We start from the raw sequence: 11726 nt of genomic DNA, 5'->3' as shown, positions 1-11726 counted from the left end.
ACCTCCCGGTAGGAGAGAGGGAGAGCGACTAGTCGGAGCACAGGGAACTGCTGGGTTACAGGCCATGTTCTATTACATGATCTGGGTGGTGGTTACATGGTTACACCCTGTAATAATTCATCAAGCTGTACGTTATGATTTGTGCATTCTTCTGTATGTTATGCTTAAATTAAAAAGCACACTAAAAATGACAAGTAGCGTAATAAGTAACGATGCGGTAGGGTTGGGCGCTGTGGGGACCAGAGGCCTTTAAGCCCTTGGAGCTTGGGAGGGGAGGGGTCAGAGAAGGCTTCTCCAAAGAAGCAGTGTTTGACAAGAGGGTCTTTGGGGAAAAGGAAGAGGCATTAGGCTTATTGGGTCCGGCGTGACCACGGATCCTGTCCTTATTAAAAAATATATTTTGCTCATCATGGATTTTTTGGCATTAATTTTGATCTTTTAAAACGTCGCATTATAATATTTGCTTACTGAGTTTTTTAGTGCCCTCATAAATTCGAGACCCAAGGGCACAGCTGGACAAGGGTCGGAGTCTGTCCTTAGTACCTAGGGGAAGCCAGTCCCCCCTTTTTTGTCACCTATGTAATAGGAGAGGAGGTGAGGCGGGACAAGCTCTCCAGAGCTTAATATTCTCCCCATCAGACATGGACAGCATCTTGCTGGAGTCACGGCAACACAACACCCGGGGTCGAAGAAAGGGGCGGTTAGAGCCCGGGCAGCAGCCCTCTTTTTGCACACTTCCGCACTCTGTGGCTGTCACCCAATGGGCGGGAAGGCTCGCTGGGAACCCGACTCGTGATTGGCTGGGACGAAGCCACCTGCTGGAGAATGGGCTATCAAAAGGCAAAGGCGCAACGCGTCATCAGCGAGCGACGAGAGCCTCCCGAGAGGGGGCAGCGGCTAAGTACAATAAGCTCCCTTTTAATTGGCTCCTTCTTTCGGGCGGGATTGTAACAGCGATGGGGATTCGCTCTCTTCCAGTTCCAGGCTTCCGGTATTTGGAGAGAGGGTGACGATTTTATTAAGTTCCGTACGGCCCGGAAGTCATGAGGGGCGGGGCTTCGGCGGTAGTAGGTGGGTCCGAGGGCGGGCCTCTCTTTGGGGGGCGGATTCTCTGGAGGTCCAGGTGCAGCCGCAAAGCTGTGCTTTCCCAGAGCGTGGGAGGGGCTGGGGGCGGGGCCCCGATTGTGGGCGGGGCCAGAGGCAGGGCCGGAGCGGGCGGGCGTGCAGCGCCGGGCAGGGGCCGAGAGCACATCTACCTGCAGGCTGCTGTTCCCGGTCATGGCTCCGCGCTGCTGGCGCTGGTGGCACTGGTCGGTGTGGCCTCGGACCCGGCCTCCTCCCGCCAGGAGCACCCTGAGTAGGAGCAGGGCACTTCTAGGGCTGCATAGGAGCGCGGGGAGGCGGGCAAACACTAAGTGTAGGGGTTGGAGCGGAGCTGGGCAAGGCTGGAGACAGGCGAGAGGTCCGTTCATGCCGGCGAGATAGGGGTGGTGTACGGGGGCGAGTGGGAGCCTTTGGGTTAGATGTGAGGCCTCTAGGTTGAGACAGGGGTCCACAAAGGCGAAAAGGAGAGACCATGAGGTCCACAGGTGTGAGATGGGGTGAATGGGGGTATCATGGAAGTCTGTGGGGCGGGAGGGAAGCCTGAGGCGAACAGAAGTCTATATGGGCAATATAGAGTTCCTTAGAGAGAGAAGGGTTAGAAGAGGTAAGATGGGGGCATTGTGAGGAGATCTATGGGGGCGAGATTGGGGGATATGAAGTCTGTTGGAAAGATGTGAGATTCTCGTCGATTGGGTGGGGAACCCCGTAGGAAAAATGAAGTGTTGTGTAGGGCAGCTTGAGAGGATGGGGGTTTTGGGGTAGGCCATTGTCAGTGGGGTTGTAAGTTCACGGGTGAGATGTGGGCCTCTGAATGAAGATGCAGCTTTTGGGGGTTCAGGTGAAGTAGGGGACCCTGCAGACACCAAAGCTTTGAAGAACAAGAGAAGGAGGATGCAGGTGAGGGTGAAGCTTGGGAAGTTCTAGCTTCTGTAGGACACTGAAGTTGGTTTGGAGTTGGGGAGGGGGTGTTGGTTTTGACCTTCCTTCCCTTTCTCTGCCTGACTCCAGGCTTCCGCCAGCACTTCTCCACACAGGAGAAGACACCCCAGATCTGTGTGGTGGGCAGTGGCCCAGCTGGCTTCTACACAGCCCAACACCTGCTAAAGGTAAGCTACTTCCTCCTGGCTGCCTCCCCCATCATTCACCTGCTGCTTCAATCCTGGGGGCATGCCTCACTCACTTTGGCTTTAAGACTACTCCCGGATGCCTGATGGGAAGAGGCTCCCAGCCTATCTTGGCTGGACACTCCTGCCTGCTTCCTCACCTGTATCTGGGGCATCACATGCTAGATCCTCAGGTGAGAGAGGTGGCCAGTGGTCAGCAGCAGGTGGTCAGTTCTGCCTCCTTGGCCAAGCACTCCAGGGAGCTTATGCAGATTGAAGGATGACTTCATTTTCCTTCATCTTCCCTTCTTTCTCCTGTCTCCACTCTTTCCCCCACATCCTGTATCTTGAGCCTACCCTCATCCTCAGATTTCAGTAACTTTACCTACCTTGCCGTACCCTCCTCATCCATAGCTCCAGCTCTCCCCTTCCATTCTGTTCTTTTGGACTGGCTTCTACCCCCTAGCCCTCCTCCCTCCTCCCTCTATGCCCCTCCTCCCTCCCTCTTCCCCCTGTAAAGGCCAGGTCTCAAGGCTTTCAGTATCAGCCTTGGCAGGCAGGGCCCCAAGGCTGCTTGTTACACTTGAAACTCCACATTGGACCTCGGGACAGAAGGGGGAAGGGAGACCCAGGTTGACTGAGACATGAGACGGTGGCCTAGCTTTGGAGGGGCTTGGAGGGGCTTCGAGTGTCTGTGGAGGGACAGGAGAAAGGATTCATATATTACTTATATATACGTGCACAGACACTTGAAGTGGAGGTTTGCCCAGGACATGGGGCTTTAGTGCTAAAACTGGGAGTGTCTCGGGGAGACTGGGATGAATCAGTCACTCTGCTGAAAAGTGACCTATACATGCTTCGCAAGCAACACAGGTGAGAGAGCTAATTGCAGTGATGTGTGCAGAGTGAGCCTAGTCCGTTGGGGTCAGTCAGAAACTGTTTCCTGGAGAAGGTGCGTTTGAGTTGCATTGAGGAAGACCACAGGCTGTGCTGAGGGCTTCCCATGTGTGGGGAGTCATCCTGGGATGCAAAGCCAGGGACAAACTGCCCTGTGGGAGGACAGGCTGGGTGTCAGGATGGAGACCAGGAGCTCTTGGGGGCAGGGAAGACCCTGGAGGACTTCATATAAGGGGCATTGTATTAGCTGAGCCTGAAATTTTGGAAGGGGGAGACTAGGCCTTCCAGGCAGGGTTCTTAAGGCACCCTATGTGAGCAGAGGCTCTGGCCTACACTCAGCTATACTTTCTTAGTGGGATGGGCTGGGGCTGGACACAGGCCAGTTACAAGCTGACCCTTGCCTGTAGGGAGCTCCATGCCAATGGCTATGCTCCTAAGATGGGACCGTGTGCAGCACGTGTGGGGCAGTGGCACTTAGCTTGAGTCAGGCACTGAGTACAGTATCTCATAGCATCTTCACGACAACCTGCAAAGCAGGTGTCATGACTCTTGCTTCACAGGTGAGGATGCAAAGGCTGAGTAAGGTGGTCCGAGGTCCCACTGCTGAGCAAGGAAGGCGCTGGAATCTGAGCGAAGGCGCCCTGCTCTTATGCACCATGCTGGGCCATTCAGTCTTTCAGTCAGTAATCACTTAGTGGACACCGATATGTTCCAGGCACCGGCTGCACTGGGAACATGGGGGTGAGGAGGACAGACGTGGTCCCTGTGCTCAAGAACCTAGCATTCTAATGTGAGGGTGACTGGTTTACAGGGCATTTTAGGGCTCTGATGGGTATAAGCACAGAAACTGGGGGTTACAGAGAGGGGCACCTCACCTAGTCTGGAGGAATAGATGTCCAAATTGTAGTCTGAAGGACAGCAGGAGATGTCAGGGGACAGAATGGCAGGAGTGTCCCAGTCATAGGGACTGCATGGACTAAGGCCACAAGAGGGAGACGATGGCCCTTCAGGGAAAGGTCAAGGTCCAGAAGGTAGGGAGGTGCAGTGAGGGCTAAAGAGATGAGAGTTGAGGCTGAGATGTAGGTGGGACCCAGATCCTGGGAGACTTGGAGGCCACTGTCCAGGCTGTGGCCTCGGGCAGTTCTCTGAGTGCCATCCACAGCTCCCTCCCCTCCGTCCATCGGAGTCTTATTAAAATGCACATTTCTGGGTCTAGCTCAGACCTAATCAAACCCTGTGGCTTGGGGCCTAGGAATAAGCAGTTTTAAACAAACACCCCAGGGGATTCTGGCGCCCACTGCTATAGGTGGTTGGCTTCACTGAAGAGTTTTAGGCAAGGGACTGCCAGGACACCATTTTTTTTGTTTGGAACACTTCTCTGCCTGCAGGACAGATACAGGGAGGGCTGGCGGCCAGGAGAGCAGTGGGAGCTGCCAGGGTGGCAGTGAGGAGGAGGAGGACCTGAGGATGTGGGACTGATGGGACGGGGGGTGGGGAGGGTGGAGGAGGAGCCCCAGGTTCCAACTTCTGCACCGGGTGGGCAGTGTAGAAGGGAACACAGGAGCAGGAGGGGAGAAGTTTGGGGGCCGGGGACATGGCTTTAATCTGGATGGGTTTGAGATGCCTGAGGTAAGGCCGCTGGGGGTCTTGGGTTTGGAGCCTGGGGAGAGGTCTGGGCAGGAGAGAGTGGAGTATCTCCAGCAAGTCCAGGGGCATCTGAGGGCACAGGAGGGAGGGAGTAAAACCTCCCCAGGGAGTGGGTGCCCGGGGAGAAGGAAGGGGTCCCAGATCAGAGGGACTTCAAAGAATGTCCTTGTTAGAGGGGACGCAGCTGGAGGGGACGGCAAGAATCAAGGAGAGGTTTCCTGGAGGATGAGGTCAGCCATGTGAGGGTAAATGTGTCCAGCAGATTAGCATTGTGGAGGTGGCCTTGGGGAGAGCATGGCCACCCAGAGCGAAGGATCTGTAGCAGGAAGAATGGAAGACAGAGACGAAGAGGTCGCATTGGGTAGGGTACTGGCCGCTGGGGTCAGTTTGAACTTTGCCCTGTGGCAGTGGGCAGCAAGGGGAGGCTTTTGAGCAAGGCAGTGATGCACACAGAGTAGCAGTAAGGATGGCTTATGGTGACTGAGCACTCACAGTAGGTTGTGCCCTGGGCTACGTGCGTAAGTGCTTAATCATTTAACCTTGAGCATGAGGCCAGAGGAATGTTCTGTTGGATTGAGGAGTTAAGAAACTTTCCCCAGGGCACAGAGCCCCTTAGTGGTGGAGCTTGGATTGGCACCCAGGGCTGTTTGACTTCAAGGCCAGAGCCCTTCATGGGTGCAGCATCGCAGCAGCATCGTGGGGGTTGAGGTTGGTGGTTTGGGCAGCCCCCTGTGGCTGGCCTGGGATGGGGAGAGGCAGGATGTAGGGGAAGGGGCTGGACTTGGGTGCAGGCAGTGGCGTGGGGGGAGAAGAGATTTGGACAAAGGGAGAAGGTGAGTGTGAGCCTCTGTCCGGGACAGGGCGGCTGGAGGGAGGGTGCTCCTTTGCTTTTGATTGGGAGGCGTGACAGCAGGCACTTAGGATGGGGCTGGGGGCCAGGCCCTGTCATTCCTGGGAAACTGCTTGTGGTCCAGAATCTCTCCCTGTTCTGACCTGGACAGCCTCCTGGGCTGTCCATTGGAGTTTACAGAGCTGGAGACCGAGACCTGGGGGATCCTGGGACTCACCAGCGTCATGCAGCCAGTGGTGGCAGAGCCAGACCAGACATGTCTGCCCAACCCCCAGCCCTGTGCCTTCTGCATGGCCCCTGGAGGTGCTCTGGGAGGACAGTCAAAGTGGAACCCTGTATGTGTGAGATTGTTTTTCCTAAGCCTGGGAGCAGGGCCATCTCCATCTCTCTCTGCTCCCCACCTGCCTCAGCTGTGTCCCCTCCCTGTCCTGCTGGTCCCCTTTCCAACAGGGGGGTCCTGGAGACTAGAGCTAAGGCAGCTATGAATTTCAAAGGATAGTCCTCAGGTCCTCAGCCTGGCTGGGCATTTCTAGAAGTGTTGAAGAGTTGTAGGGAAGGGCTGTGGGTGACGCCTGACCCAAGGAGAAGAAGCTGCTTTCCTGATACAACTCCAGTGGAGGGGGAAGCTATAGCCCTCCTCAGTTGGCCAAATTTCTCACAGTCTTCATGGGCTGAAAGTCCTTCTTGAGGTCTGATCTCAGCTCTTCTTGCTGCTTGTGCGGCCCGTTCCCCTTGTCTGGCTCTCTGGGCAGGCGGAGAGTGGAGGAGTGCTCTTTCTCCTTGCAGAGGGTCGAAGCCTCCTGTGTCCTCAGCCCACTAAGCTGAGCTCCCCGTTCTGTCTGGGGTAGGGGAGGGCCTGTTGGTCCCAGCCCCTGTCTCCACCCCACCAACTGCCACCCTCTCCCCCAGCACCACACCCAGGCCCGCGTGGACATCTACGAGAAGCAGCTTGTGCCTTTTGGTCTGGTGCGCTTCGGCGTGGCACCTGACCACCCCGAGGTGAAGGTGGGTCTCTCTGGGCCTGGAGGTGGGGTGGGGTTGGGAGATTGGTCAAGACAGGGAGGCTCCCTGGCTGGATGGAATGACTTTGGGCCCTCTGGACGTCACCCAGCCTCCATCCTGGGGACACTGCAGGTGAGGGTGGTCCGGGCATGGTCCCTGGAGATGCCTCACCTCCTAACCCCTCCCACTCTGGGCGTGCCCAACAGAATGTCATCAACACGTTTACCCAGACGGCCCACTCTGACCGCTGTGCCTTCTGGGGCAACGTGGAGGTGGGCAGGGACGTGACAGTTCCAGAGCTGCGGGAGGCCTACCACGCTGTGGTGCTGGTGAGTGCAGGTGGGTGGCTGGGAGGGGGAGGCTGGGGCTGCAGCAGGAGGCTGGCAGCTGGGGTGGAAGGCAGTGGGGTGAGGCCAGGATGGAAGCTGCAGAGGAGGAGCTGGAAGGGGGCCGCTGGGGTCTCGGGGGGCGCTGCCCGGCCCCTCAGTGCTGGTGCTAAGGGCTCTGGGCCTCGGGCCTGCATTCTTCCATCAGAGCTACGGGGCAGAGGACCACCAGGCCCTGGACATTCCGGGGGAGGAGCTGCCAGGTGTGTTCTCGGCCCGGGCCTTTGTGGGCTGGTACAACGGGCTTCCTGAGAACCAGGAGGTGAGTTTGGGGAGCACTCCTGCTGCCTCTTCCTCCCCTCAGCCAGGGCCAGGGGCAGCCCTTGGATGCCAGAGTGGGGGGCAGCTGTCGCCAGTGGCAATGATGGGTGGGTTGAGGAGACGTGAGGCATTGGGCTGACAGAGGCAGGAGGTCTACTGCAGGGGGCCTCTGGGGCCAGGTGGGGCCAGGTTGAGAGGAGCTCGGGTAGGGTGGACTTTCCAAGTGTGGGAGAGCCTGAGGGCATGGCTGGGACTGGACATAGGCATCTGAGGACTGAGATTAGCCTGACTGGAGCCATGGCCAGGGGGACCCTATCAAGACCTTTCCCCTCCAGCTGGCACCAGACCTGAGCTGTGACACAGCCGTGATTCTGGGGCAGGGGAATGTGGCTCTGGATGTGGCCCGCATCCTACTGACCCCACCTGAGCACCTAGAGGTGAGTTGGGGCTTGGGGGGGTGTGGAAGTAGAGTCACACTGAGGAGAGGGTGCCCCTGCCCACAGAGTTCAGGCCTCTCCCCTGCGAGCCCAGCTCAGTGCCTCTGTGTCTCCATGGTGCCCAGGCAGAGGCCTTCTGAGAGCCAATCCCATGAGCTTCCTCTTAAACCATTTCCCTCTTCACTTTCCGCACTTCAGCTAAGTGAGACTTTTTTAAAAAACTCTTCAGTATGCCACAGGACCTTTGCACACACCTTCCCCTCTGCTTGGAACCTGACTCACCTCCTGCTAGTTAATAGTTAAAGTTCATCTTTTAGACCTTGGCTCAGTTGTCCCTTCCCCCAAGACTTCCCTGAATTGGTGCATTTCCCCTGTAATACCCTCCTCTCATAGATCTGTCTACTTCCGTTTCATAGCATGTTATCCCCACCACAATTTTATACTCATTGATGAGCATTTGATGAGTATCTCTCCCCAGCTGATCAGAAGCTTTGTGAGGGCTGCACCATGTCTGTTTTGTTCACTGTTGACCACCCCTGTCCCTCCAAGCTCCTTGCGCAGTGCCGGGCATGTGGCAGACGTGCCGTAAATACTTGTTGAATGAAGGAGCCTGGGCCTGGCTTGCTGCTAGTTGGAGCCATTTGCCGAGTTGGCAGCAACGCTCCATCTGGCCACCAGGGGGGGCAGCGGTGCAATTTTGGGCCACCAGCCTTCTGGCTCAGGGTAGGGACATGACCAAATGGAGAGTCCCCTTCCCCAGGTCAGTGTCCGATGACTTCAAGGCCCTCCTTTTGTGCCAGAGAACGGACATCACGAAGGCAGCTCTGGGAGTACTGAGGCAGAGTCAGGTGAAGACGGTGTGGATAGTGGGCCGGCGTGGACCCCTGCAAGTGGCCTTCACCATTAAGGTGCTGGGGCCGGAGGGGGAGGGGGAGGGGTCCCAAGTATCGGGCCTCCCCTTGGCGAGGAGGGGAGGTGGGGGACAAAGCCCCTGGGAGTAGTTGCTGCCTGGGATGGGAGAGGGGGTGCAGGCAGGGCCCCTGGGGCCCTGTGCCTTCTGTGCCTTCTATGGAGAAGGGCGGTGGTGGTGGTGTGGCCTGCCTTGATGGGACTCTGGGGTGGCCTCAGGGGTGGATGGTGTTCTGGGCCTCACCTCCTCCCCCACTCCCTGCCCCCACCCTCAAGGAGCTTCGGGAGATGATTCAATTGCCAGGAACCCGGCCCATTTTGGATCCTGAAGATTTCCTGGGCCTCCAGGACAGAATCAAGGGTGAGGGCCCTAGCTTGGCCCCCCAGATACTAGAATGAGGATGGCCTGGGTCAGAGAGGGCTTGGGGAGGGTGTGTGGGAAGAGGGCTGTGACCCAGGGACAGCCCTGAGATGTTCTATGTTGCAAACAGAGATGCCCCGCCCAAGGAAGCGGCTGACAGAACTGCTTCTTCAAACGGCCACAGAGAAGCCACGGGTGGAGGAGGCTGCCCGCCTGGCATCAGCCTCCCGTGCCTGGGGCCTGCGCTTTTTCCGAAGCCCCCAGCAGGTGCTGCCCTCACCAGATGGGCGGCGGGTAGCAGGCATCCGCCTGGCAGTCACCAGACTGGAGGTGAGTCCTATGTTACCCAAAGACACCCCCATTCTCAGGCCTCTCCCGCCCAAGCCTGCTGTTGCCCACACTCTCCCCAACAGGGTGTCGGTGAGGCCACCCGGGCAGTGCCCACGGGAGACGTGGAAGACCTCCCTTGTGGGCTGGTGCTGAGCAGCATTGGGTATAAGAGCCACCCTATCGACCCCAGCGTGCCCTTTGACCTCAAACTCGGGGTCATCCCCAATATGGAGGGCCGGGTTGTGGATGTGCCAGGTGAGAAGGTGTGAGAAGGCTGGGCACTGAATTATGGGAGGCCGGGACGCTGGTGTCTCCCGGGGCCACTCATTCATTCATCTAGTGACACAGTCTGAGAAGCTGCTCTGAGGCAGGCTCTGTCCCACGACCCATGACACCCTCCTTCTGGCCCTAAGGGAAGTTCCCAGTCTGGGACATATGGGACATATGTCTGGTCATTAAGTCATTCAGCAGACATTCTGAGGCCTGCCCTGGACTAGGCTCTGTGCTTAGTGCTGGGATTGGAAATTAATAAGGTAGCCCCTATCTGCAGGGCACCTCCATTCTGATTAAATACCCACATACCTACGCAGTCGTTCATTGATTCAGTGAACACTTACTAAGGGCCTGCTGAAGGTGGGCAAGCCCCAACTCCCACCCTCAGGGAGCTCTTCATCTGCAGGGCAAGCGAGGTGTGAGGGTGGTGGCACGGGGAAAAAGAGGTGGAGAAGAGTCCAGGGCGGTGGGCAGTGGCCACAGCAGGCTCCGCTGACGGGCTGCTGGAGACTTGGGGAGCATGTGTACATGTGCGCGGGTGTATAGGTTGGGGCTTGGGCTGGCCAGAGTGGTATCCAGCCACCTCCCTTTCCTTACCCCTTTGCTGCCCGCTTTCAGGCCTCTACTGCAGTGGCTGGGTGAAGAGGGGACCCACAGGTGTCATAGGCACAACCATGAATGACAGCTTCCTCACTGGCCAGATGCTGCTGCAGGACCTGAAGGCCGGGCTGCTGCCCTCCGGCCCCAGGCCTGGCTCTGTGGCCATCCAGGCCCTGCTCAGCAGCCGAGGTCTGGGCCCTGATGCTGAGGTCCTGGGAAAGGGGGTGGGTGGCCCCTCTTTGGGAGGGAGGCATTCTGGGGGGCTTGAAGCAGGCGGTAGTGACAGTGACTTGTCTCCCCTCTGTTTCAGGGGTCCGGCCAGTCTCCTTCTCAGACTGGGAGAAGCTGGATGCCGAGGAGGTGGCCCGGGGCCAGGGCTCTGGGAAGTCCCGGGAGAAGCTGGTGGACCCGCAGGAGATGCTGCGGCTGCTGGGGCACTGAGCCCAGATCCCAGCCCCTGGCAGGGAAAGGGGCAGGCAGAGGGCCCCGGTCGGTCCCAGCGGGACTCTGTACCCCACCTGCATCACTGCCTGTCCTGAGTCTCGGGCCTGGCTGCATCTCTGCCAGGGGCCTCTGAGTACTCCCTCTTACAAGAAGGTCGCCTTGCCAGTGTAGGTTTAGCTTTCAGCAAGGAGGTGACCTTAGTTAGGGGTGGGTGAAGGTGCAGGCTGACTTTACTCCCTCCCACCTCTCCTGCTGGACTGTGGAGGGTCACCAGATTGGGAACATGCTGGAAATAAAACAGTTGCAACCAAGGGCCATAGTTGATGTGGGGCTTCTTTTGGGGCAGGGGTCACCTTCTGGCTGCAGCTTCTCTGTGGTCACCAGGTGGCACTGCAGAGAGCACCCTGCTCTGGGGCCTCTTGGGGGTTTGAGGGGGTTTAGCAGCCAGGCCTGCCCGGATCACCCACCCCCTCTTCTGGGCTTGGCCCTGCTGCTGCAGTGGCCTGCCTGTGTTCTGCTCACGCTGCGGGCACCCGGATGGTGACCCCATCCTGCTGCTCTGTTGGCCCCACTGCCTGGTGCCCTCCCACCTTGGGCCCCCTCCAGTCAAACCAGAAGAGAAAACGTGGGAGCAAGAGGACTGGGCAGCAGCTTGCCCCCCGCCCCCGGTCCCTCCCCGTGGCCCAGGCACTTATGGCTGGGGTCCTCCCTCTCTCTCTGGTCCCAATGCCTTCTCCGTTGGTTTCCAGCTAGATCCAACAGCCTTTTAAAAATAGTTCCTCAATCACCCGTTGCGCTTTGCAGTGTACAAAGCGTGTTCATGGCCTTTTGTGGCGGCCCCCAAGATGCTGGCCCGCTTTATAAACACGGGGATCCCCGAAATTAACTGGCCCAAGGTCACACACCACGTGACCTAGGGGCTGCAACCCAGGGCTCTGGACAGGCTGGTGTTTTTTCCAAGGCTGCCCTGGTCCCAAGCGTCGGGTCTGGGGACACGGTCCTGGAGAGGGGAGAAGGGACCCGGGCGTCCGGCGCGCGGGCCGGCGACGGGGGGGTGGGGTGGGGCGGGGCGGGGCGGAGGCGGCGGGCCCCGGCGGGGCGGGCCCTCGCGGGCGGCGGCAG

The 11726-nt window shown here is 58.3% G+C and overlaps 1 protein-coding gene across 6 annotated transcripts; it reads left to right on the top strand.

Moving 5' to 3' along the window:
- The first annotated feature begins 1245 nt into the window (after positions 1 to 1245).
- FDXR (ferredoxin reductase) lies at positions 1246 to 10916 on the top strand. Of its 6 annotated transcripts, none has more exons than XM_069481676.1 (12): positions 1246 to 1357; positions 2113 to 2210; positions 6511 to 6606; positions 6834 to 6932; positions 7138 to 7251; positions 7586 to 7687; positions 8488 to 8595; positions 8873 to 8957; positions 9088 to 9287; positions 9371 to 9542; positions 10179 to 10349; positions 10471 to 10916. In XM_069481676.1, exons 1-12 carry the CDS (start codon positions 1279 to 1281, stop codon positions 10599 to 10601), a joined length of 1455 nt encoding a protein of 484 aa, XP_069337777.1. In that variant the 5' UTR covers positions 1246 to 1278; the 3' UTR covers positions 10602 to 10916. The 6 variants fall into 6 exon arrangements, with proteins under 6 accessions (XP_069337777.1, XP_069337776.1, XP_069337774.1 ...); XM_069481675.1 differs by having other exon boundaries at positions 6810 to 6932; XM_069481673.1 differs by having other exon boundaries at positions 6810 to 6932; positions 8470 to 8595.
- The last annotated feature ends 810 nt before the right edge of the window (positions 10917 to 11726 follow it).

Source organism: Eulemur rufifrons, chromosome 9, assembly GCF_041146395.1.
Source record: "Eulemur rufifrons isolate Redbay chromosome 9, OSU_ERuf_1, whole genome shotgun sequence".
NCBI classification, from domain to species: domain Eukaryota; kingdom Metazoa; phylum Chordata; class Mammalia; order Primates; family Lemuridae; genus Eulemur; species Eulemur rufifrons.
This window is presented reverse-complemented; position numbering and strand designations above follow the sequence as displayed.

What these genes read in the sequence shown, in the direction of transcription:
- FDXR (XM_069481673.1), top strand. Translation starts at nt 1,279, where the DNA reads ATGGCTCCGCGCTGCTGGCGCTGGTGGCACTGGTCGGTGTGGCCTCGG. An exon ending in CAGCCCAACACCTGCTAAAG is followed by an intron (nt 2,211 to 6,510) that starts GTAAGCTACTTC and finishes CCTCTCCCCCAG; the next exon opens with CACCACACCCAGGCCCGCGT. An exon ending in CCGGGTTGTGGATGTGCCAG is followed by an intron (nt 9,543 to 10,178) that starts GTGAGAAGGTGT and finishes GCCCGCTTTCAG; the next exon opens with GCCTCTACTGCAGTGGCTGG.